We start from the raw sequence: 22,247 nt of genomic DNA on the forward strand, positions 1-22,247 counted from the left end.
TCCTGGTATAAAGTGTTTATTTGAGACTTCACAATTAACACAAAGTCTTCCTGTCAATGCCTTTTTTTTTTTTCATACAGTCAATAAATTTGTATTAATCCCTCCCCCATGCATGATTGCTGTTTATTAATCTAAGCCTTTTTATTTTCATCGTGAAAAAATAAAGCGTTTCCCCACCCTTTCACCTGTTCCCTGTACCAGACTGTGCTGCAATACAGAGGAGATGGAGAATGGCTATGCCTACTGCTGGGGGTGAAGTTACTCCATTATTTATTGATTTATTCTTTTTTTAACAGAAAGTGTTAAATGAATCAATCACCCAAGAAAAATAAATATATCATAAAGAACCAGAAGCTCTGCAGTATCCCTTTCTTGCCACCCAGTTCAAGCATGTACCCTGCCCACAGCAACGCTGCCGCCTGCACGTACAGCTGGGAACTTACACTGGCAAAATCTCTTCCAAAGTACAGCCACAAGCCACAGGATGTATTTTAGATGCCAAATTTTTATACCTAGGCAAGAGAGATCCAGCTGGAAGCCAATTACCTGCGTTCCACTGATGGGCTTTTACTCAAGAGCTATTCAACCTTGTGCTTTTCAGGAAGTATCGGCTAATCACACGCGTGGGCTCCGCCAGAGCCTGGCCTTGGGGAGAGGGGCAGGCAGTATGAAGGGTGTGCATGTTACTCATGGCAGTGGAAGCAAGTTCTTGTATCAATGTCTCTTGGATGTGCACCTCAAATTATGCAGCTCGGCTCGTCTCGCAGTACTTTTGGCACCAGCCTCGCAAATCAATTATTCAACTGCTCCCCCTGCCTTTCGAGATCTTCCTTGGAAGAGGGCAGAGGGCAAGGAGGCTTTCTCAGAACACAGATGGTATTGGGTAGGCCGTGAAGGACAAGCCCCATGTTTATGCTTTATTAAAGACTGTGCAAAAGGGAATACTGCATCAGAAACCGCAGACTATGTTTAACCAGTCCCAGCCGCTGCATCGGACACCCACTAACAACCGCTCCGATATTGGTTCGTTTGGCTACTTTTTGTTGGTTTCTTTCTTTTTTTTTTTTACATAAATAATATAGACCGACAGTATAAACATTTCAGCAACCATTTCTAAAAGACCAGAGGAGCCCTTTTAGGAGCCAAGAAACAACTGCAGGATTCAAATTCCAAAAGTGTCTTTGGAGTCATCGAATCATCAGATTTACACGGCACCCAATGACAACAACATTCAGTCGAGCTCGATAGGACTGCTGTCTTCCTGACCATCTTCTGTGTCATCATCTTCCCCAGTTCCCATCAGACTGTTTAAAAGATTTCCTAGAATAAAATACAGGACAGTCAAAATCACTAATTTTACATTCTCATCTCAAAAACTTTTAACTAATATATTCCATCCTGCTGCAGTACAGATTTCTGTAACAAAAAAACCCCAAGAGTTTTGAAGTAGAAGAGTCTCACCAAGACATCAGTAATCCCACACTGGTTTCCATTATGAATATTGATTTGGGAAGCTGTATACTCTTAGCTGTTCACTGATACTGTTCCTTCTCTAAGAATACACTTGAAAAACCCAAAGTCACATATTTATGTGCTACAGTTGTGCCCTCAAAGGGGAGAAAAACCCAACTAAAAGAGGAAAAACACACCTCCAGCAGTGAAACTCTCAGAAAACAGTCACAGTCTGCATCATGCTGTAAAAAAATTGTTGAAACTCAGAGGCATCAATTTAAAGATGCCTGAATTGCTGAAAAGCAAATTACAGATGGTAAAAACATGATGTTCATGTTTTTCATCAGGCTTTGGGTATCAGTGAATTGATGTTTGCAGGTAAAACTTCACTTTACAAAAAGTCACTTTACAAAGAAGCTTAGTTCTCAGGGAAAACATTAATTTTATGCTAATTTCATTCAAGAGCCAGGAAATGAGGGCTGAATTTCTCTATTCCATTTCAGTCCTTGTAGAAGGGCAGTATTAATTTCAGAACTTCCTCTTTGGACACATTCATGTTGTATCAGTACTGATTAGATCTCTACCAAAGCCCCATACTTAGCTGAAGAAAAATCAGTCACTAAACTCTGAGGAAATTAAGCTTTAACACCAGTAAGATGCTTCTTTACATTAGGAAGCTATCTATACCATAATGTCAGAAATTAACCATAAGAGTCTTTTTAGTGCTTCTCCCCTTCTCAGTGACGAAAAGTCTACAAACTCCCACAAATCACTTTCACATGCAACCCATTCATTTTGTCTTCTAGAGCAGGGGCTGTTCCTACAGGCTATGAAAAGAATTATAAATTGCTTAGAACAGATTATGTGTTTCCAACACAGGTGTTTTATCCAGGTCACTGATCAAAGGCTGGAGGCAGCTCCAAGCAGAGCTTACCTAGCAATCCCCCGTAGGACGAGGTCTGCTTGGGCGGAACTCCGAAGAAAAGCTGTCCTATTCTATCTAGGTACTGCAGGGACACAAGGTGAAAAAAGGCAATTATTTCATTTACTATGGACAGAAGTCAGCCAGGCAAGGTAAGTCACCAGCTCTTCTCTACAAAGCTGGAGACAATCAGCCATTATTTCACTCCTTGAGTGAGCTAAATCCTGTTTATGAGTAACTCACCTCATTATACATGGGGTCTCTTTTCAGTGAAGGTTGATACTGTTCACACAATACTGTAAATACTGTTAGTTTCCCTCTAGAAAGGAAACAACCAAAAATGTAATTTCAGTTAACAACTGAAAAGGAAACCAAGAAGGACATGACAGAAATCAGACTGTACCCATCAACGGCCAACAAGAGAAACCAGATGAAGTTTAGCAGTGGTTGCACAAAGGGTGGACCCTTCTCTATCGAAGGATGTTTCTGTGTGTATGTCGTAAAAACAACTGAGGCGCTGGTCTTATTTTTTAAGCAGAGAAATCTGAAAAAGGAAAGAGAATGGGGCAAGTTAAAAACAAAGGGTAGAGAAATGGTTTCACCACACAGAAAGGGAACCAAAATCACTTGTGCATAGAGGCCATGTCAGGCTTGAATTGATGGTAAAACAAAACTGTTAGAGATGGACATCTTTGGGGATGGTTTGGCCTTTAGCTGAGGAAGGGGAAAATCACTACTAGAACACACTGTGCAATAGGCAGGTTGGGAGGGAAAACAGACATTAAATATTTATAGAATTAGTTCAACCAGGATCTAAGCAGATTGTACAGGATAGTTACTAAAAGAGAGCATCAATTTGCAAAATGTGGAAAGACTGGCTACCCTGTAATTCACATGAAACTGATATTGCATCTACTGGTCCAGGATTTACTATGCTGAGTTAAAAACTGAATTAAAGACCCATTCATCCCCAAACACATCTCCTTTTAGTATGTATCTGTCAGTATTTGTTGACTCTGTCATTTTATTCCACCTCAACATAATGTGGCATCAGGACCACTAATAGCTTGACATACATGCCTAAAAATCTCATAATAAAGCTGCACTTTGAGCTCCCAAACCATTGTCCCCAACAGATCGATCCCTCAAACAGATCAAATCCTTGTTCAGGTCCAGTTAATTTAACTGGCAATCCCTGCAAGTCCCATTGGCCTGACAGGCCTTTATCTGGGACAGATGCTGTCAGCAGGCACTAGGAAGGCTGCCACAAGCCATGTCATTTTTGATGGCAGGCTGGCCTCTAATTCTGCACCCTCACATGTGCAAGGGCTTGGGGCTGTTTTGCCTCACTGACAGCAAGGAACTGCAATTATTTTCATTAGAGAATAAACGACCATGCAAGAGGATTTAACACAGTATTTGACACATAAACCAGTAAATGATGCAGTAGAAGTGCTGTATAAACACTGAAAAAATAATCTTCTAACTTCTTCACAGAATTTCTCCCCATAAAATTGGTTGAGTTCTGCACATATTGGATTTCCATAAAGGATTTGCTATTGCTCAAAATCACAGCAATCTATAGCAACCAGCTATGGAAAGCAGGACAAATCTGACATGACAGCTCACTGCTGCCAAAAGAGAGACAAACTTGCTCTCACCTCCTCCCTCTCCCCCAACACCTACTCTCTCCCTGACTCCCTGCCACACAGTCCTGTCTCCACCTCCTCCTCAGACTCCTCCATGAGCTGCCTTCCCTGCCTGAAGAAAGCCATCAGCTGATTGAACACTGTAAAATTGGCTTTGTCAACCTTCATTCTACATGAGCTCTGCAAAAGCACACAATAGCTTGCATTCCCACCTCCTACAAAGTAAATGCCAAAAATGAGAGCCAGCAGCAACTTTGTCAAGGCAAGAACCATCAGGCTGCTGCTCACAGAGCAGGCTGACCATGACAAGTTGCCTCTTAGGGCCTGAGTGAGAGCAAGTTCTGTGCTAAACACAGGCCTGCTTGAGTCCAGTATTTGTAAGAACATATAGATAAGCCCTAACTAGACATAAAGTGGCGTTAATAACGCTAAGAGTTGTGCTTTCAGGGTTCAGGCAATTAATATAATTTCAGGACTTGACCTTAATACATTATTTTACTTTTTTTCTCCCCAGTCTGACAAATTTAACACATCGATTTTCAGACAGCTTTCTCCTGTTGCTCTGGCCAGTTTCACACTTTCTGTGTGGTTAAATTAGATTGGTCCCACACACAGTGTCATGTCAGCAGAGTGCTTCAGAAGGAGTTGAACACCTACTGTAGTACTGCCTGAGCTACAAACATGTCCACCTCACTGCGGTAGCCGCGGGACGAGGAGTATTCCACCAGCATGTTTGCACAGCCCTCACCATCTGTCGAGTGCAAGAAGTGATACCGAGATTCACTATAGTTTTGCTCTAGAAAAAGAAAAAGGAAAAGGCTTTTAAGAGATCAGTTCAGCGTACATGAACATAAAAATAAATTTATTAGGCTTGTAATTTATTAGCTGGTAGAAGAACAAGAGTTACAGGTGTGGTCTATAAGAAGATAGCTGGTAAAAAGTCTGTAAGTTACAGATAATTTATGAAGGGAGATAATAATAAATTTTACTCTAAGTACATTTGAACAACTGCTATTAAATGCAGTTTACTCAATTACAGCTACTGCTGATCTGAACTTTGGTTGTGTCATTTTGTCTAAGTGAATGCTGACACTTCATGTGCTATCACCAATGTCTGGGACAGGAATCAAGAAATTTCATATTAGACCAAGTGCACCAAGAAATCCAACAGCAGCTTCAGCATCCTTTTTTTATTCCCTATTTTTAGCTTAGCCCACTCTTGCTACCAAAACTAAAATCACTTTCATATGCTGAACAGAACAGCAATTATGCAGGAAAAATGGTGTAAGAAATGGCAAAGATTTGTTAGAACCTGAAGCAAATGATTGTGTAAAATCACAGCAGTGACAAAACTGGATTTAGCTGCTAATATTTTGAATTTGAAAGCATTGTTTTAAAAATCTGAGCCTTTTGTGATGAAACTCAAAAAGCTACAGAATAAGAAAATGTAGGCATCTTGCTCTTCAAGAGAACAGTGAGCTACAAAATGGGGACTTTTAGTTTCAGAATGCAACTGTTTCTTATCCTGATTGGAGCAGCCTCTAACTTGAATGCAGTGAGAAGAATCCTCCCTCTCTGGCTGGCAGCAGCCACCAGGCTAACACAAATCCCAGGAGGGCAGCTGGGGAATTGCCTATGGCACACAGAGAGGCTGCAGCATTGACCATTATTGGGTCAGGGCTGTTACATGAAACCAATGTCATCACTGGCAGCTACTGAAAAATGTAAAATAAACAATCATCTTGCACAGCTATCCATGAGAAACCACAGAAAAAATGGCATGTATTCAACTGTTCTCAATCACCTTTGCTATGTTTTGAACACAAGACTGTAAATACTGGCTATCATCCACAAGTATAATAATTATTTAGAGCATTTTGTGTTTTTCTTACAAGTGATAAAATGGCTCATAAATCAAAGGCAACAGCATTCATTTTGAAATAACCCTGTTGGCCAACTTCTCAAAAAGTATTTCATTACAGTCCAAAGACTGTTTTGGATGCCAGGTGATGTTTTTCAATCTTTGTCATGTTTATCCAGGATTTAAAAACAAAAATACTTGCCAACAGAACATCTTTGCTCCCCAGCAATTTTCCTCCTAATGACACAATGAAATTACCTCAATGTCTAAAGGATCAACCTGCCTTTTAAAGAGAACCTCTCTGCAGTTGTGTTTTGGATTTTGCACTAATATAGAGCTATAGACCCATTTTTTCCCTGTAACATTAAGAAGACATTAATGCAAAAATCAGCTAATAGCAGAACACAATCAATCAATCAATCAATCAATCAATCAATCAATCAATCAATCATTTCCATCTCAGCTTCTTTAGATTATTCCCAAAGCAGATCTCTTATAACACCTTGCTTTCAACATTTTCAAAGGAAAACACAGAAAAGCCAGTTGATTTTTCTTACCTTTCCACAGGGTAATAGCTAGTAACTGGTGTAGTTTTGGATGTCCAAGTTTTCCTGATCCTCCACTGGACCATTTTAGTGCTCTGGATACGAAAGCCACTCTTTCAGGAGAATTTGGATCCATTAAACTAAACAATTTAGCCAAATTTTCTAGAAGCAACAAGATTGAAAAATATTTAGCATTAAGAAAAATCAGATGATCTGCTGCTTCTAATGCAGTTTTAAGATCCATCCTTAGGGACAGGCAGCAGTGTTGGTTCCAAGCATGCCCACAGAGTCATCAGGAAGCCACAGCTCTCCAACAAAGTTTCCCCCAGACCATTCCTATGTGGAAGATAACCCTTAGCAATGTTGGGAAGGCATCCAAAAAGGATTGCAACTTTCAAGACCATTAACAAATCACTGTGAAGGGAAAGCCCAACTAAATGCCACCAAGAGCAGAGGTCAGCCTACCTAAAAGGTCTTCTGCTACTTTTGCATCTGACTTCTCCAAAGACTCCAACACCAGCATGGACAGATCAGCAGCACTGTTTTGCTACAAAACAGACACATACTGGCAGTGATGAATGTATCAGGGCACAAAAAGAAACATCAAGCAGAATTTTGGCAGCAGCAGGTTTAATGCTTTTATCAACAGCTAAGGCACAGTATCAAGTCTCAGCCTTCCTGATAAAGAAATTATAGTGATTTGATGGCATCAAAGAGCAGCCTCCAGGAAAGCAGAACACAGGCATTGTTTGGATGCTCCCAAACACTACTGCTGCATGTTCCAGCTTGGCACAACCATTCTTTGTGGAGAAAGGCTCAACAAAGAGATAAAACAAAAGATTACAAAGCAATTACCCCAAATATTTACTACTGGGAACTCACCATTCATTTCTCAAAATCTTGGGAGTAACAATTCCCTGCCCTCAAGCCACACACACAAAAGCAGTGACTTACCTGGTTATGACTGAAGAACAGTAAAGCCCCTGAATACATTAGTTCTCTTGCTTCTGCATGTTTTCCTTGTGACATATACCTGAAAAAATAGCAAAGCCATGATAAAAATTACCACTAAGTAAGCTGAGTATGCTTAAAGTTACTTATATTTAAAGGATTAAAAGTTGGCTAAAATTTAAAATTATGACAACAACAGATTTGTTTTGAAATCTGGTTAGTTTCAATAATGATGTAGCTTGAACTGCAAGTTGCAATTTTCTACTTTAGACCTGATGGAATGATACAAAGAATATAAGAATGAAAATGGAGAGAGCTACAAATATGTTTGGGACTGGAACAAGAAAAGGGAATGAACTCAAGACTTCAACTGAGCAAAATGTTCTGAGCCTCTACCAAAGCCATCCCAGTGAAACAACTTCTGGAATATCTCCTGGAGAGCTCACTGACCTTTCCACTGGTCAAGTCTCTCTGAGTCTCTCTGACCACAACAACTCTGCCAGGGGACATCAGCCTGTCCTGGCCCTCTGTGAACCAAAGGAGCTCATCCCTCATGGGTTTGAGAGCAAGGCAAGCACAGCCAGTAAGATTCACCATGCAACACTTCAAAAGAAACAAAATATAATGCTTCAAACCACACCTTCCACCTTTCTCACTGAAGAGTTAATGAAGAAATAAGGAATTAAATACAGAATTTGCTCCCAGTGGTTACCTCAGGACCTCTTACCACAGAGCTGTGCCTGCAGCCTCCTGCACATCATCACTGCCAGCACTGCAGCTCTTGGAGGGTCCCAGCTGATAAACACAGCATTTCCCATATAAGCAGTTTAGATGTGGCAGAGTTTCCAAACTCCATTTCTCTCAACTGCTACTCAAAAAGCCTGTGCTCTCAGTAGCTGATTTGTTCATATCACAGAGGTGACAGCTCTACCCTGCTGGTCTGGCACCTGCACTTTGGTCTGTCCCCTGTGACACACTGGCTGGGCTGTGCCCCTGTCACCCCTTTCTGTTCCTGGGGCTCAGGGCAGCCCCTCTGCCCCTGGAGGGCCCCTCAGGCTGCCCCAAAGCCCAGGAGTGCCTGTGGGGTAACAGAGGGGTTGGTGGGACAGCAGGACAGCGTGGCCATGGGGTCACAGCAACCAAAGGGACAACCAGAGCATCCCAAACCTCTGGTGCTGTGCCCCAGACTCCTGTCACACGTGTCCCCTACTGGTAACATCACACAGACACCAAACAAGAGAGGAAACACTCCTTCCATCCTGCCCATCAACTCTGAGAAACACCAAGGTCTTTTATCCAAAACAGAGCTGAAATAATGGAAGGCACAATGGTAGTTTTGGAATAATTCTCAACAACTCAATCACCATGGTAAATGTGAGTCAAATGAATCCACAGCTCTAATGTTTTTATAGTTGGGCTCCCATCCAGGTTTGCTCCTGGGAGTTGGACTCAGCATGGATCCACTTCCACAAGTTCTACTTCCAGTAGACTCACAATGCTATGTGGAAGCTCCTAATCTGAGAATTATTACAGACAATACTACAACCTGCTGAAAACAATTTTACTATATAAAATACAAAGAGTTGGGGTTTTTCAAAGAACTTTTATCAGAAAACTTGTCTAATAAAAATAAATATTGATGACATCGCTCTAAATGGTATTTAAAACAAGAGAAATCCTGGAACACATTATTTACACCAGAAAAATGACCTACAAGTGTCAGTGAAATAGAAATGGATGGAACAAGGATATTACACTTTGAGGAGTGACCCAGTTACCAAATGATGAGGAGAGAAGATCTCAGCCCAGCCTGGGGAGCAGCAAACAGCACCAGCTCAGGTGTGGCTGCGGGAGCTCAGGGTTAGGCAGGAACAGCAGTTTCCCACCTGCTCTGTGGATCACAGAGGGATAATAACTCTGCAGGAGGCAGGCTTATGGTAATCTTTCCTCCTCCACTTCTTCCCCTCCTCCACCCTAAAATACAGCTCAGTGCATGAAACTGAGTCAGGATTTCAAGTTCACCCTCTGACAGATGAGACAAATGTTTTACAGGCCTGTGTGTTTAAAGGGAATAAGCACTGGCTAACTCAATCACAGTTCCAGAGTTCAGGTCACCCCAATCAGTATTAATGTGTCTATAAATAAAAATGCTGATTTTTATCACATTTTACAGAGGACTGACAAGATTACCCAGCCATGCAAATGTCACCCTTTCAATTAACTGAACACATCCTTTCACTTGTATTTAAAATGGAAAAGGCAGGATCTTTGATTCCAAATTAATTCAGGGAGGCTTCAGTATGTGAGTTAATATATCCAGAAGATTGGAGAAGTGACCTCCTGAGCCAAGACTTCTCACACCACTGCAGACACCACATCACATAATCCCTACTATAAAATAGGCCAGGCTTTGTCTTAAATTTAGATTTATTCTCAAATACAATTTAAGTCTTAAGGCCTGGATGGTGCCTGGCTGATCCCATCAGAGGGGTTATGGAAGAACAAACTGATTTAATGTGATGGTGCTGGGACACAGGGCAGGGCAGGGCAGGCTGGCTGATGTACGCTGGGAGCAGGATTATGCACCAAGGACTTTCCTCCCCACTTTCTTCCATGAATTCTATTTTTCTGTGCTTACTCATAGGCCTGTTCTCATCCTAACACACGTGAGGGCTGAGAAAAGGGGACACAGGACAGGGAGGGTGGACCTCTCACTACAAGAAAAACACTGAGAGGTTGGAATGTGTCCAGAGAAGGGCAGTGGAGCTGGGGAAGGATCAGGAGATTGAGTCTGATGACAACAGCTGAGGGAGCTGAGGGGACTGAGCCAGATGTGGCACTCAGTGCCACTGTCCAGCTGATGAAAGCCAAAAGTTGGACCTGATGACATCAGAGGTCTTTTCCAGCCTAATTGATTCTGTGAATCAATTTCCGTTCTGTCCTCTCCCAGCAGAACCACAAGTAAACAAAGCTGGGGGCAGCTGAGGAAGCCCCTAGAACAAACACCTTCTCCTGTGCTCCTGCAGGCAAGGGTCTCCATGTTAAAGTCTGATGAGGAAAGGGTGACCCCTGCAAGGTGCAGCAGACCTGAAAAATGAAGCCTAAAAATGCTTTGCAATAAAAACAATGTCCTTATGACAAAAGAGGCAGCAGTAGCACTTCTGAATAAAAGCCCTGTTCTACTTAGTCACTGTCATGTACACAAACACTACACCAAGTGGAATTTATTCCAAAAAGCTCCTCCGAGCAGGCGATTCTGGCCACCCTGAGAGCTGCCCCTTTCCGAGCACGGCTCCAGGGTTACCGTGCCGTGAAACAAAGTAACCCCGTGTCCCTGCTGAGCAACAACCAACCTCCAAACCCCGCAACCCTCACGGCAGCCGCTGACACTCACACGGAGCGGCAGAGGACCGCAGCTCCAGGGCGGGCCCGGGGCACGGAGCGAGCCCGGACCGGAGCGCCAGGGGACACCCGGGGAGACACCCCCGGCCCATCCCGCTGGCCGGGGGGCCTCACTCGGCCTGGCCGGAACGCGGGGCCACCGAGCGGCGTTGGGGGACGGGGGCCGAGACTCCGCTCTGCCCGTGATCTGCGGGCAGCGTGACGCAACAGCCCCGGCGCCTCACCGGACAGTGGCCGGGCCGGCGGGGCGCGGACCAGGCCGGGGTTGGCCTCCAAAGGCCGGCAAGCAGCGGCTGCCCCGCCGCCCCGAGCCGCGGACGGAGCCGGCGAGGCCGAGGGCGGTGACGCGGCCGAACCGGGCCGGGCCAAGCCAAGCCTGGAGTCGCCGCTCCCCGGCCCGGCCCGGCCCGGGCCCCGCTTGGGCCGGCGCCGCGCGCCCACCCCACCCCGCCCCCCCGCGGGCCAATCAGAGAGCGGGGCGCGGAGATGGACAGGCACCGCAGCCAATGGGGAGCGGCCGTGGGCGCGGCGGGCGGCAGCGGAGCAGAGTGCGTGGGAAGGCTCTGGAAGGCCGGGCGGGGGAGGGGCGGCGCGGCGGGCCCGGCGCGGCCCTACCTGAAGAACAGCGTCCGGTACATCTGGTGCGCCTCGTAGTAGTCACCCTTCTCGACGCTGGCGCGCAGCTTGCCCTCCACGCGCTGCACGCCGCCGCGGTTCCTGCCGCCGCCGCCTTTTGCGGCTTCCTGCTCCGCCGCCATGATCGCCGCCGCCATCAGCGCGGAGGACGGGGAGGGGAGGCGGGAGCCAAGCGCATGCGCACGCAGCGCCGGCGCCCCGCTGCCCGGCTTCCGCCCGCTCGGACGGCGGCCCGCGAGGCTCAGCCCGCGCGGCTGCGCGCGGCGTCCCGAGCGGTAACGGCGGCTGAGAACGGCGTGAGGGGAAGCCCGGAACGCGAGGCGGGCACGGCCGGGCCTGGAACCACGATAGCGGAGGAAACCGCAGGATAACCTTAATAAAAATCAAGGAACGGCGGATGGAGCGCGGGCAATGAACCTGGCTGAGGAGTGCTGCGGCGCAGGGATCAGGCAAGGCTGAGGGCACAGGAGTTAAAGCAACCCCGCATCCTCCACACAGCTGGAAAGGATCTAGAACCCACCCAAAATGTGCTTTTTCCCCAGGCCCCACCAGCCACACGTTGCTCCTGGTCCTGCCCCTCCCAGCTTTGTGCCCCTGCCCCTTGTAAAAACCTCAGTGAAACCCCCCAACCCTGCCCCAGCTCGGAGCATTGGAATCATATTGCATTGGAATCTTTCCTCACTTATTTAAGCACCTGATTAAAAAAAAAAAAAAAAAACAGAAAAGAGGCTTTATTTCTTGTTTCAAGTATTACATGCACTTTCAAAAATTAAAACTTTTTATTTAAACATCTCAATAGCATCTTGTCAGTTTGGAGGCAGCAAAGAATAACAGACATTTTGAAAAGCATTTACAAAAATACATTGCACAAAGTCCTATCTTGCTTTTTTAAAAATAAGTTAGTGTTATTCAAAATATTCCCCCCCAGCTACCTAATTTCAATTTATACAGGATAATTCTAATTTTAAATATGTAACCTATAATATGAAAACACCTGTACATGTGTCATCTACTCCTCTGCGTAGGCCATAGGTTCTGTCTCTAGGTCGAGTGAAAAACAGTTCTTCACATGGAGACTTTTTGTATTTCAAACATTCGAGGACTGTTGTGCAACATACATAACTCAATTCAGAAAACCAGTCAGCAGGTCCATGTGTAACAGTTCTGTGTAACTACAAAATGCACTAGGAACAGCAAGGTAAAAATTCTGCAAACGAGTGAATTTCAGGAATTTTTCCAAAAAGGATCTTCAAAGCAGCAAGGCTAGGGGGGGCAACAAGCAGTTTCACCTTTTCTATGTGAAAATGTTGTTTCCAAGAGCAACTCTACTCCTCTGGTACCCGACTAAGGCTTTGGGGAGGATCAGGAATGCCCGTGTTTGCACCAGCAGCGCTGAGCTCGAGTCCCTCTGGTAACTGTGACACAGCGAGAATTGCTTCAGGCTTGTTTTCCACACACTGAATTCTCACAGTACAAAAGGAGAATAACAATCAACCAGTCTAAGGAAATCTTGTCCCACTTTGGACAAAGTAAGGTAGTGCAGCTGCTGTACAGCAGTGTTTACTGAGCAATTCAGCAGGCTTATCAGCTCCGAGCCCGTCAGTCAGTACATCAAGGTCGATGTGGGATTGACACTAAAAAAAGAACAAACTGGCCAAGTTGCCATGGTAAAAACCCTTAAAATAACTTTAAGCAACTGAAGTTATCCCTGACTTTTAGAGCAATTCACGGCCACAAATTACAGTAAAGCATTCTCAGTCGCTGGTGTTGAAACTGGTTTTGGTTGTGTTAGCTTTCCCTGACAGTAGTATTTATTGTATTCAACATGTAGCAAAGAAGCCCTTTTGGATCCACCAAAAAGGTTACAACCAACTGTCAACTGAAGGACACCTTTAGCCACAGTCAGTGTTCAAAATGTACCACAGTTTTTGGCTTATGGTGCCAAGCTAGCAAAAGTATGCAGTTGAGTCCTGGATTAAAAAAGAACAGATTCCTAGTTGCAGAAAGTGTGGTTTATTCTTTTTAAAAAACCTATACATTCATTTGTAATAAAATGTGTGTCACCTGTTTGTCAGCTGGGCTTTATGAACCAGAGCTGTTTGCATGCATTATTTCTCTCAGCATGGACACAGAAATATGAAGCAAACTGGCAATTACAAGCTGAGCCTTAGAGTAAATTAAAATTGGGGTTTATACATTTCTGCTGACAGTCTTCTGCCTTTATCAGAGGATCAACAGTTCTGCAGTGTGCATCTTGCATCCTCGTCCTTTACAGATTCCAGTGTTGTAGGCTTCCCAGTATATACAGATCAGGAACAAAATGTACAAAGCAGCCACCCCCAGCTGTAGTGTGCATTACTGGGCAGGTTTCCCGTGCACTCTGAACCGATACAGGCAGGTGTACTCCACATGGCCCCAGTTAGAGAAAATCCTCAGCTCCACTATTTGGAATGCATCTTCATTTTTCTCCTGGAGGAGGAAAAAGCAAACACACAAATCAGTGTCAGGGCTCTGGGATAAACATCTGCAACTGAAGCTTTCTTAGTTATTAATGACTGTTGTTAATTGCAGGGACCTAAGCTATGCCTTGAGAATTTTCTGTTCCTTTGAGAACCTCCCTTGCCTTACAATTATTTGTGAGTCTGAAGCAGCACAGAACAGACTCTCCCCATGTTTGGCAACTTTCCCCCATCTGTGTCCACATAACAACAAATCTTCCTCCCCTCTCATCTATGCAGGCCACGGATTTGAGCCACAAACCTCATCTTCCACAGTGCCCACATGAGAACAAGGCCTTTTCCCTTCACTGCTCATTGCACACAAGTGTAGAAAATAAAAGTACCTTTCTCCTGACACTTTACATCTTATAATCCAGACTCACCATCACTGGAAACATCTGCAGTGGTTCTCCATCTTGATCATAGACATACTCTCCTAGAAGCTTGCCTTCTTCTTGATATTCATCATCCAGACCCTGTAACAGCAGCAGAAGAATTTTTACTTCCATCAAATCAATGGAATTTCCAATCAAACCCAAACTAGAAGCATTCCTACACAGAGTATCAAGGGACAGCACCTGAAGGTTTATGAAGCCAGGATCAGAATGTTTTCCATGAATTTAAAGTTCAAGCACAGCTGTGTATTCCAGTTTCCTGCCCTGTAAATAGCTGTGCTGTTTACATGTTTTCATGGTCAAACCCTTTAATTTTCATGGCTAAACCCTTATCACAGTGTACAATATAAACAGTTCAGGACAAACAGTGAGAGAACATCAAGGTTGAAGTCAAGATTCAGATGCTTATAGGTGACAGTTTAAGCATTTAGAAAAATGACAAGAAGTTCCCAGATATCTCTGATACACCCTGTGGTCTGTTCTGTTCTGAAATCCTGCCTACACAACTGTGGTGCTGGGGAAAATGAACTAAAAAAATTATTTAAGGCACAACACAGTTAAGCTGCAGAGACGAAATGGGAGGGATAGTGGGTGGAGAGAGGAAGAATGGGAAAGAGGATGAAACAAAATGTATGAAAAAACTAGATTAAATAAAACATCATCTCCCTCCAGGAGTGTTTACTACTGTATAGAGCAAGAGTAAATAGCTCACCCAAAATTAGTTGCAACACTTGTTATTCATAATCTCAAAGCTCACAAATAAAAGCAATTTTTAAGAGCAATGAGTGAAACAGTTTATCATCTTAGCTGTCCTTGCTCAAGTTACTCTCCTCCAAGGTATGTAACACAAATATTCTGTGTTCAAACATCAACTCAAAATCAGAGACAGACTTACATATACTGCAAAATTCCTAGGAGCACTGGTGATATTTCCTGTTGGTGAAAGAGTTTTTGGTATGTGTTCCAATGTAAAGGCAGTTGGATAGATCTTCATGGAAAGTCTCACCACAAGGTAGCCCTGGGATCCTTTGAAAGCCCAGCAGTTCCCTGGGTACATGTCCGGCTGCACACAAGGAAGGTGGAGAGAACAACATGGGACACAACAACAAAAACAATGTTGCAATGTTTTCTAGTTTATTGCAATAAAGATATGCAATGAATTCTGAGTTCTTAGGGACAGTCTTAAACAGTAAGGTGCAGAAAGAATCTCCTTGGTGGAACCTTCAGGAAGGCAGCACACCCACCTGAGCCACCGGAGTGTTTGGAAGACCTGCCTTGAGATGAGTTCTCTGCAGGACCCCTCCCACTCTGCACAAGCCCAGTGCAGCACCCAAGCTTCCTCTGACTCTCAGTTTTGCTAGACTAGGACTTAAGCTGTGCCCAGAGACTGACAGAATCCCACTCTTAGAAACAGCTCCAAGTACCTGTGCCCCATTACAGAGATACACCCAGCACCCAAAGAGCCACCCAAACCACTACAAAAAAAATAACATTGCTGCATTTGTTTCCTTGGCCTTTCATTACCTGAATCACCACTCTGGGAGACTGAGAGTAGTACCACAGAGGAATGCCAAAGAGGCTGATTAATGCTGTCTTGGTCTCATAGGTTTCAGAACAGCGAGTACTCAGAATGCTGCCACCTCAAAAAAGACAGAGCAGGTTAGCAGAAATAGAACTCTTCAAGAAGGAATGAGCAATTAACACAGATTTATATAAAGCTTAATGAATACCAGATAAAGATATAGTTAAGATTAATAACTTTCTGTGGATGCAATGCTTCTATCACATACAATGTTATTTTAAGAATAGGTTAAAGGTTTTTCATTTCTTTCCTATCCAGTTTTAGATATATTGAGAATTATTCTATCCATGTCCATGCACACCTAGGCTGATGCACAGGCCTGTAAACACCATCACAGATTGTAATGATCTGATCATCAGGCAACACACAAAAATGCCCTACTAAGCTTTACTCCTCATTGTAATATTTCTAGCAAATACTACTAAGAGCATGAGTAGTAAAATGGTGTTTCCTCTACTATTTACCTCCAGATTCCAAGGCAAAATCCACCATCCCAGTCTTGTCTTGAGAGTAGAGTTTCAGTGCATTGTTTACAAGAATCTGTGCTTGCTAGAGGTGTACACATACAACAGAATGGAAGAAAAAATATTTTAATAAGATCAAGCAATAAAATAACTGATCTTTACCTATCTGTGAAGTTGCAAGCATCTTTTTGAGATGCTGCACTTCATCACAAGTCCTTGAAAGCCTCTGCCAAGACAGAGGCCACTTTTAATGGATGGTTGTCTGTCTTAAAATACAAGTTCATACTGCATCTTGACTGCTGGTTTGTTGTTTGTTTTTTTTTTAAATCTGCATTCCTTCTTCCCAAGACCCTGAGCTGCATTTCTTTGGTGTACTTGTTTCTAGGGAATTCAATTTTCAAGATAGGACACATTAAAAAACCACAAGTGTTGACAACAGGCAACAATCAATGCTGCAATAATCCACTCGATAAAACATTTTCTGCAGTTCTCATTTCAGCTGATGTTCCTGACATCTCCTAAAATCAATTAACATTTATGTTGACAGTCATGCTCCACAAAATGCCCATGAAAGAACTCTTTCCTGTTTTAGTTGAATTTTTGAGGCATTAAAACTCACTCACCGCTTCTGTGATTCCAGAAATCCCTGCATTAGTCACAGCATTTGTAACTACTTCAGATGTTACTTTTTGGTTTGTTACAGACATATGGAGAGTAATATTTCTGAGGATCTGCAACTCCAGATCCCGCAGCACAGTCTGTAGATCACTTTTGCTCACAAAATTGGAGGTAAGCCACTGGAGAAGTGATTCAGGCAAGTCTTCTTGTTGATCACCAAAAAGCAATAGCTTGACAGATTCCTTGACCTGAGCATCTACCTAGTAGAAGCCATTAATAATTACAATTATTAGTTTTTATAACTATATATAAAATATACAACAGGTACATAGTTAGACCATTATCACAAGTCATTATTTAGGTAAAAGTTGATAATCCCATTTCAGTATTGCTGTATTTTGTGGGCTACATTCCAGTCAGACATTTAAAAGGCTTCAAAAGAACTTAGGCAGGATTTTTTAGAACTAACTCTCAGATAACAAACTTAATTTGATTTTCCATGAGTTTCTTTTCCCTATTTCCATGGATTAGCAAAATACATCAACAAATACTGTGCAGAGAACTGCTACTATGTCATAGCTTCCAAGTAAACCCCTGCCATTGTAGAACACAAGCAATAACCTCCTCCCTAGTAAAGTGTTATGCACTAATGGAAAAATTCACAGTAACCCTACATACAACACTGTCATTATTTAAGAATAATACTACCCCCATGTTACTGATTGCACTGTGTTTCAAGAAAATTAGTGACCAAAACCAACATCAAATTTTACTGGGACAGAGAAGTTGCAGAACCTACTTTTTCATGAATGACATCCATTTTCTCACAACTCGTCTTCACACTTTCCCCAGATAACAGCTCTGATTTCATAGAAGCCAGCTCCACTTCTAGCTTTTTAATTTTGGACATAAGCAGACTGTATTGATCATCATCTCTGACAAAAACAAGGAGTCAATTATTAGGAAAGAGTAGTTGGAATCATTCCATCAACTTCCAAGGTGTGAGAATATACTTGTCTAATACAAAGTGCTCTTCTAGTTCAATTGTTCACCACACACAGTGAACTTGCACTTGTAACACACTGTTACTTAAGGCATCCTTAGAATTATTATATTCAAAGCAAAGTATTTTGAAGTAATGGAAAAATCCAGCAGTCATGACTTCAGATTTTCAGGCTGACAAGTTAATAACTCAAACATATACAGATCTGGGGGAATTTAAGGGCTTCTGGCAAACCAGTCAAACTTTGTGTGAGTTTGCCACTGGTCAGAGTGAGTCTCAGGCTACCTCACTCAACCCAAAGTAACTCCAGAGGCAGTGCTGAGTTACAAACAGCAACTCATACATGACCAGTATAGATCAGTGTCCAGTGAATGCTATGGAAAAAGATCTCAACTATCATTCTAAAGCCATTTTACATTTAATTTTAATTTAAATGGCAATTCAGCAAATAAACAGAAAACCAAGAGACACCACAGTTGAAATCCAGTACAAGACAGAAGTGCTCTTGCTGACAGTACAACCCTGCAGGGTCAGTTAACTGACACAAGATAAGGATCACTGTCAGTTGGCATCAGGAGTGAAAAAGCAAAATGTATCTGAAAAGTGCCTATACCTCACTGATTTTGATTTGGCCAGGTCGAACTCCTTCTGGATGTCCTAAAAAACACAAAAGTTCAGTTTTAACATATATAAAGAAATTCAAGTGAAAGAAAGGAGGATAATGAAAGGAAATTTTAGCACCACCTGTATGGGACTGCACACACAATTATGTTTGTTCCTCTGTATAACAAGGTTTCAGTCCAAACCTGCCTCAATGGTCAAGGGAATAATTTTTCAACTTTGGAATGTAACCCTCTCCAAGAAAAGGGAACCAAAATACAAACAAGTTATGAGACTTGGGAAACTGTAACAGCCACAGTAAAGGAAATTGCTGTTTGGAACAGCAAATTTAAAAAAAAAATCAATATGTTTTATCAACAGGTTACAATTAGAACAAGTCAGCAAAGCTCACTGTCAATACCTTGGATTCAGCTGAGAGTTTTCTAAGAAGTTCTTCCAGCGTCTGGATGCGCAACTCATGCTCTTTGTGTAAAGCCAGGAAATCAGTCTTAAAAAATAGAAGAAAAAGAGGGTGTATTTGTTTTGGAGTACAAATACCATAATTGATATTTTCTGAAAATTGCACTTTTCATTCCATTCTGTGAATGATTAAGTGATTTATCCTGCAGGTAGTGTGAGCAGTAGGGGTTATATACAGGGAAGTTTACCACAAAAACCCTGCTTTGTCACCAGCCCTTCCTATAGTCTTCTTTATTTGTATAGAAACAGGATAAATCCAGCAGCTTTTCAGCAGTGTAGGAATCTACTTTAGGCCACCTGTCTGGAATTAATCCTTTGTCACCAGTAACAAAGGAGGAACAAATGCCCACAACTACTCCCTGGCCCTTACTACCTATTGGTTATTTGTAGAGCAGAAAAAGAATCCTCCAGTCAAATCACTCACAATCTGCATTTATATAAAAGAACAATCTGTACCAGGAAACATCAATAACTGTCTTACCTTTTCCTCCAATTTCATATCTTTAAGATATTGACTCACGACGTTTTTTATTAAATTCAAGGTTTCACTTCTGTCACTCATTGTGGCAACCTGATCTTGAAGATTCTGGAGCAGGCTCATCACTTTGCTGTATTCTTTGTTTCGGTCATGGCATCTGTCAGACACGAAGGCCATTTGCTTTTCCAGCTCACTTATACGACCAAAGTCAAAGATATTGATGGTATCCTAAAATATAAAGATAATGCTTTAATGTATAAAAATCAACTTATCTACATTACTCTTGTGCAACAAGTAATTACTGCAAAATACTGAAGACATGGAAGTTAAGAACTTTAAATATATGCAAGTTCTTCCCTAGACTGTTCTCCCTTACCTTTGGAGGTTGCACAGAATGAAAAGAGTCATCTTGTGGCTCAGGAACATGAACAGAATCATCTATTCTCTGTATTGTGCCAATTCTTGTCCAGTTCAATGGAGGTAATAATGAAATGAAGCCATCAAGCCCCCAGAACCACCAACCTAGAACAGAAACAAAAAGCTATATAAATATATATAAATAAATGCTGCTCTTTATCTCCATGGAAAATATGTTGCATGATTCACTTACTACATATCACATTGCATAAGAGCTAATAAAAATTGGAAGAAACTTCCATGGAAATAAAATAGCATTTCACAAGATTACACTTATTTTGGTAATATCTTAGTGGGAAGTAGCAGCATTTTCTGCACAGGGTAAATTCTTTCCTTGTCCACCCTTATACAAAGGACTTTGAATCTCCACTGTAATTTTCCAAGAAGCTTCATCTCCACAAAATAGCTGCAAGTTTTTAAGACACAAAGACATGAAACTGCTTTTCAGAAATGGCCCAGCACTTCTGGTAAATACTTCAATTTGTTTCATTTCAGTTGACAGCTGGCTGAACACTGTCTACTAACCACTCTAAAGTCAGCTGTATCTTAAGCAACTAAAGCAGGGTCTAGAGCAAAGGAAAGACTTTGGATGAGTTGGTAAAAACTTAACCACACTTCTGTGGAGGCTGACAAAGGAATCAGTATCCAGCCTACTCTTTCATTGCTACTCCTACGAAGGGAGGTAAAGAAAAAAGGACTTCAGTGCATTTACTTATTCAGCCACTCTTTCTAAAGAGCTCTATGCAATTAAATCAAGGATACTGCTTTTGTGACAAGGGGAGAGATTGCTGACTTGTCAGTACCCTGGGAAGCCTGAATTACTGCCCTGTTCACAAACAAACTTGCTCTTTTGCAGTTCTGCATCTTCTTCATAAATCAATTCAAAATGCTATTTTGGAGCAGCTGTAGTACACACACTGATTTGGATTAAAAGTGAACAATTGACATACCTAGCAGAAACAGGAGTGGGATAAGAAACAGTAACCACCTGTAGTTCTTTGGAAGGCATCTAGAGAAAGAGAGGACAGTTTACAAGAACGAACACATTTACCATGATTAATTGATTTATATTATAACTGAGTAAATAACTTGATCACAAAACAATTACTTCAAAGCATACACACCTTCGTACAAGAAACACCTTGAGCAAAGACATCAGAGTAACAAGTTGATACCACCCAGTTCTAAGCAACCTGAACATGCCAGAAGCTGCCCTCCCTGGAAGACAAAAGGAGGGAGTGTGAAATGTAATTACTGCAGCACATGTTCAAAGAAACCAAGCAGAGGGACATGCAGCTGTGACCAACAAAGCTTTGCAGAGTGGAGAAATGCATGAATAAGGGAATGCATGCAGCTTACTGACATCTAGATACCACAAGTGTGACAGCATTGTAACAACAGCTACTCAACAAGGTCAACAGCCATGCAAAGAGATGAAATGCTCTTTTGTTATGGCAATGCTACCTCACTGAAAATTCAGTATTAATGTCTGAACACAACTTATCACACACTGGAGACCTCAGTATGCTCCAGGAAACACACAGATTAGCAGCAGCAGCTTTTGGTAAGGGGAATACCAATATAGCAATTGACTGCCAAACCAAACACACCCCATTATTCTTGACACCCCATATTCACACACATTCCCTCTGGTTAGTCTCCTGTAATGCCTGTGATCAGGAACACACCCTCTCATTAAGCACATTTTGGTCAATAAAGCAGCACATGCATCTCAAGACACAAAAGCTACCGCACAAGCACAGCTGAATCAGTGTAAGCCCCTGCAGTCCCCAAATTTGTCAAAAGGAGCAGGCAATGCACACACACACACAAACACAGAGATTGGAACAGTAACCTGGAGAGAGAATGGCCAGCCAAAGTAGAGACAACACCTTCTGCGACACGAGCCAGCCCGCGGCTCCCGCTGCTCGCAGCCCGTGAAGCACAAAGTAACCTGGGTACAACAAATGGACCCCATGTGGTCACACACACAAAGCAGCTGCAGGTTCCCTTCAGTACACTGAAACAGGCTCAGCCCCTGCCCATCACAGCTTCTGCAGAATTTTAAACTGTACCTTTCAGTAATCTCAAATTGGTCCTTCACTACTCTAAAGCAAAGCAAGCCACTAGTAAATATGAGGTCAAGAAAAACCAAGAGAGTTTAGAAACTGAATTCTCATGGATAGAGATAAACAGGCTGAGAACACCACCTGTGCAGTTAGAATATCACTTTTCCAAAATCCAAGTTTACATTTTGTAACATGTTTATCTAACAATGCCACGCAAAGTGTAGC

General features: G+C 42.6%; 2 protein-coding genes across 11 annotated transcripts in view; both read right to left on the minus strand.

The window, feature by feature from the left end:
- On the minus strand, window positions 1-11,599 carry GET4 (guided entry of tail-anchored proteins factor 4). The gene is made up of 9 exons (XM_005487374.4): window positions 11,398-11,599; window positions 7,384-7,462; window positions 6,895-6,976; window positions 6,442-6,591; window positions 4,681-4,819; window positions 2,778-2,918; window positions 2,618-2,693; window positions 2,387-2,459; window positions 1-1,320 (listed from the first exon to the last, which is right to left on the minus strand). The coding sequence occupies exons 1-9, from the start codon at window positions 11,553-11,555 to the stop codon at window positions 1,232-1,234; spliced, it is 987 nt and encodes a 328-aa protein (XP_005487431.1). The 5' UTR covers window positions 11,556-11,599; the 3' UTR covers window positions 1-1,231.
- Window positions 11,600-12,178: 579 nt separating this feature from the next.
- The window catches only part of SUN1 (Sad1 and UNC84 domain containing 1), a 32,731-nt gene continuing 22,662 nt past the window's right edge, over window positions 12,179-22,247 (minus strand). For 9 of the 10 annotated variants that reach the window (XM_074552943.1, XM_074552949.1, XM_074552948.1 and 6 more), the window contains 14 exons: window positions 21,809-21,907; window positions 21,078-21,171; window positions 20,904-20,962; window positions 19,913-20,058; window positions 19,540-19,764; window positions 19,000-19,086; window positions 18,592-18,635; window positions 17,771-17,910; window positions 16,981-17,231; window positions 16,358-16,442; window positions 15,836-15,951; window positions 15,207-15,374; window positions 14,300-14,392; window positions 12,179-13,887 (listed from right to left, as the gene is read on the minus strand). In XM_074552943.1, the coding sequence (XP_074409044.1) occupies window positions 13,774-13,887; window positions 14,300-14,392; window positions 15,207-15,374; window positions 15,836-15,951; window positions 16,358-16,442; window positions 16,981-17,231; window positions 17,771-17,910; window positions 18,592-18,635; window positions 19,000-19,086; window positions 19,540-19,764; window positions 19,913-20,058; window positions 20,904-20,962; window positions 21,078-21,171; window positions 21,809-21,907 (1,721 nt within the window). In that variant the 3' untranslated portion in view covers window positions 12,179-13,773. The remainder of the gene's footprint in view (window positions 13,888-14,299; window positions 14,393-15,206; window positions 15,375-15,835; window positions 15,952-16,357; window positions 16,443-16,980; window positions 17,232-17,770; window positions 17,911-18,591; window positions 18,636-18,999; window positions 19,087-19,539; window positions 19,765-19,912; window positions 20,059-20,903; window positions 20,963-21,077; window positions 21,172-21,808; window positions 21,908-22,247) is intronic. The other variant, XM_074552946.1, reaches the window with a different exon arrangement.

Source organism: Zonotrichia albicollis, chromosome 16 (genome assembly GCF_047830755.1).
Source record: "Zonotrichia albicollis isolate bZonAlb1 chromosome 16, bZonAlb1.hap1, whole genome shotgun sequence".
NCBI classification, from domain to species: Eukaryota; Metazoa; Chordata; class Aves; order Passeriformes; family Passerellidae; genus Zonotrichia; species Zonotrichia albicollis.